The 4,062-nt window shown below is 48.3% G+C and overlaps 1 protein-coding gene across 1 annotated transcript; it reads right to left on the bottom strand.

The window, feature by feature from the left end:
• Window positions 1–636: 636 nt before the first annotated feature.
• LOC133909020 (transcription factor WRKY19-like) lies at window positions 637–3,611 on the bottom strand. Its single transcript, XM_062351289.1, has 3 exons — window positions 3,159–3,611; window positions 2,913–2,999; window positions 637–1,410 (listed from the first exon to the last, which is right to left on the bottom strand). Exons 1-3 carry the CDS (start codon window positions 3,479–3,481, stop codon window positions 930–932), a joined length of 891 nt encoding a protein of 296 aa, XP_062207273.1. The 5' UTR covers window positions 3,482–3,611; the 3' UTR covers window positions 637–929.
• Between the last annotated feature and the right edge of the window lie 451 nt (window positions 3,612–4,062).

Here is a 4,062-nt window from a genome sequence, read left to right on the forward strand (position 1 = left end):
CCCTTCATCTTGTATAAAACCAAACAATGATCAATTAAATCGGACAACTAATTCATTCTATATCCATTCTCTATTGTCCAACACTTCCGCACTTCAATACGTTACACACACTTTGTTATATGCTATGCTAACATGCCGATCCATCTACGTAAGCAACCACTAATCGGCAATAGAGAACAACAGTATCACTCGATGGGAGGCAACTACTTTGACTGGTACCAGCGGTGGGCGATAGGTCGGCTAGCTCTAAGCTTCTAAAAACAAGAAATATAAACGCAACGAATAGGAGGATAGGTGATGGTGAAGGGGTGGAGATGAGGTGTGCTTGCAATGAATTGAGATCCTCTGACTTATGTGAAGGTGAAGTCAGGTGATTTCAAACGTGTGTGAGCCGTTCGATCTCAAATGGATGGACAAGATCCGATGCTACAATATTTTCGTGAACGGTACCGCCTCTACAGTATTTGACTGTAAATTATTGTACCACATCTCATATTTTATTGTACAACTCTGCCTTCGTTGCCCGACTGCAGAGGATCTGAATCCACTTGCGATGGTTGAGGGTAGGTTATTAGTACATGAGGTCAAATTATTGCAACCATCGAAGCTTCATCGGGTGATCGTTTTTTTTACTGCTTGAAAAGGAAAAATAAATTGTTGTAGAATAATCAATCTCAACAAAATTCACAAGGTTCGAGTACATGCTGATTAACACAAAAGCACGTGCAAAACTAACCGCGCCAGCCTGCTCTCTCTCTCTCTCTCTCTCTCTCTCTCTCTCTCTCTCTCTCTCTCTCTCTCTCTCTCTCTCTCTCTCTCTCTCTCCATAGCAGTCATCGTGTGGACCACGAACACAAATATTGGTTGAACCTTCTCGCCTGATTCGCACTCTCGAGTCTCGACCGACGAAGCACAGGTGCGTTTCGCCCTCAAAACGGCAAACCGTCGTCAGATAGCCCGTAGGAATCGCGGAAACACAGCGCGCCCGTCACCTCGTAGTCCATGACGTCCAGCCCCGCGTCCACGTCAGGCCGCGACGGCCCAGGTGCATCAGCGACCGAAACAGAGGGTGCGGACGCAGACGCGTCGCCCGTGCGTCCCTGCGGCTCCTGCAAGACGGCGACGTCGCTGCCGCTGCCTGCCGGAGACTGGCCCCCAAGCACGCACGCGAGCGTCGAGACGAGCACCATGCGCTCGTGCTCCTCCTTGGCGCCGCGTTCGTCCAGTAGCGGGTTCGTCGCGCCGGCCGTGGCCGTAGCCGCAGCCTCGGGCTCCAGGATCGGCGTGTCACACGTGTGCTCGTTGACGTAGATGACGACGTACTGCGGCGGGTCGCCGTTGCTGCGCTGCTGCACCTGCTTGGTGGCCGGGCAGTTGCGCCCGCGGTGGTAGCTGCACTTGTAGTAGCACCTGCGCACGTACAAAAATTAAGCACGCAAGACAACTCGCTTGCTTGTTGGAATATTGATTTGGCACTTGGCAGCAGAGGCCATCCATCCAGGCAGGCATCGGCGATGCTTCTAACGAAATGCAACTAGAGATGGTGACGTCAGTCGGAGAGAACTATTTAATGAGCAGTGACATCAGGAAGATGCCCCGAATAAAAACAAGGGGCGCACGTCACTAACCCAGCTCCAGCAAGAATATTAGGCTTCTTTGCAGAGTACAACCTTTAAAAATTCTGGAACTATGTTATTTTTAGTATTAGAAATTTATGTAGCTAAAGCTAAAGGTATAGTGAGGTTTTTAAGTAAATCATCTTATTTACATTTTAAATTAAAAATAGATATATAGACTATTTTATATTAATTTATAGATATTAGATCTAAAGTGAAACTAAAAATCAGAGCCCTACCAAATACGATTTTAGTTTCACACCGCGTAGGGTTCACAGTGATCTAGTAAAAAATTAAGCACGCAAGACTACTCGATCGCTTGCTTGTTGGAATATTGATTTGGCACGTGGCAGCAGAGGATATCCATCCAGGCAGGCATCGGCAATGCTTCTAACAAAATGCAACTAGAGATGGTGACGTTAGTCGAAGAGAACTATTTAATGAGCAGTGACATCAGGAAGATGCCCCGAATAAAAACAAGGGGTACACGTCACTAACCCAGCTCTAGCAAGATTATTAGGCTTCTTTGGCAGAGTACAACCTCTAAAAATTCTGAAAGTATGTTATTTTTAGTATTAAAAATTTATGTAGCTACAGCTAAAGGTATAGTGAGGTTTTTAACTAAATCATCTTATTTACATTCTAAATTAAAAATAGATATATAAACCATTTTATATTAATTTATAAATATTAGATCTTAAGTGCAACTAAAAATCAGAGCCCTACTAAATACGGTTTTAGTTCCGCACCGCGCAGGGTTCACGGTGATCTAGTACTAGTACGCACACGAGAATTATGCTTACAAGATGCTACTTTCAGGAGCAAAAAGCTGGTCAAGAAAACAGATTTAGAAAAAACATTTTATCCTTCAAAGATAAACAGACGTCAACATCAAAATGATCTTGATTAATCACTTTTTGACAAAAGGCTTAATCAAACTTTTGTTGATTTCAAACGTGCAGGGGATTCGTTCGGCTGCGCAAGAATCTTTATAAGGCTTACACGGTCGGCGCGTGTCCAGCGGCGTTTTGCGCTTGTCTCGTGTCCCCGGCACCACGCATCGCTATCCGAAGTTCCAACCCCAATCCATCGAGAGAGGAACACCATCCCCTTAACGCTTGTCTATAGAAGCGTACGTCACGCTCTAAAAACTTACCCTTACATCAAAATGGCAGCTTACTTGTTTTGTTATAGTCTCTGTTTGGAATTATTGGCCAATCACTATAGTGGCAGTTGTTAATTCCTGGTGCTGGACTGATAATATCTATGAAAGAGCTGAGAGAGAAGATAAGTAACCTTGGAAAACTTGTATTGGTGATCCTCTTCTGGCCGTACTTCCTCCACTGGTAGCCGTCGAAGTGCGGCGTGGATGTCACCGCTGTCCTGTTAGACAAACAATGCACACGACAAATCACTTAAGCGCGTGTACTTACTCTTATCGCTGGCTAATAATTTGTTGGAATTAACAAAGCTTGCAATCGAGCTGGTTGCTTTGTCAGCTGCGCTGGCTGCAGCCATGCAGCAGATCGATCGACAACTCACTTTCTTGGGATGCTGTCGTCTCTGTTCCGCCTCGGGGCCACGGCAGGCGCCACGCTCGACCCCGGCATTTCCGGCTGCAGGGGTGGTGCGGGCGGCGCGCGGGAGGGCGAGCTCATGATGGAGAGGCAGACGGTGAAGGCGCGGGACACCTCACGCAGGATGAACGCGGCGGTGGCCTCGGGCTGGCCCTGCCCGCGCAGCGCGCGCATGGCGGCCTCCTGCAGCTGCGCCGTCAGCTCGTGCCCGCGCGTCAGCTCCCTGATCACCGCCTCGTGCTCGTCCGACGAGACCGAGTTCACGGCGAGGCGAGACTGCGCCTGCATGGCTGCGCAGCGAGCTGGCCACCACCAACCGTCGTCGTGCCGCTGTTAGAGTCCGTGCCGCTCTCTGGGAAAGCGTTAGTTTTGTTTGTACGGATCGAGGTCCAAGCTTGCTAATTAGAGGAAGAGGCGTGGAGGCGGCTTTTATATAGTGGGACGCGCGGGAAGGCAGGACGGGCGGGAAGAAGCGTCGTGGCAGCTGCAAAGCTCAGCGCAGGCTGGAACTGGTTTGGTGGTGGCAACAGGGGACGCTCCACGGTTCACGCGGACTCGTGGACTCGGCTAGGAGGCTTAGGACCGTACAGTAAGTCCTTTCTTAAAATACAACTCCTGTCCTGTGCAATGGAACCTTGCAATCAGATCTCCCAGCAAACAGAAGTGGGGGCTCTGTTTTACTGCTATGCACGAATCCATATCCTGTGACTTCGCGGTGAGGTGAAGAGTGGTTGGATCTGAGATGGATGAAGAAGTGATGTTACAATGGTCCTCTAAACATTAAAATCCATTATATCACCTTATTCAAAGTTATACTGCTACAGTACCTGGCTGTGAATTACTGTTTAACCTTAAAAAACTATCCTGCC

Source organism: Phragmites australis, chromosome 2, assembly GCF_958298935.1.
Source record: "Phragmites australis chromosome 2, lpPhrAust1.1, whole genome shotgun sequence".
NCBI classification, from domain to species: domain Eukaryota; kingdom Viridiplantae; phylum Streptophyta; class Magnoliopsida; order Poales; family Poaceae; genus Phragmites; species Phragmites australis.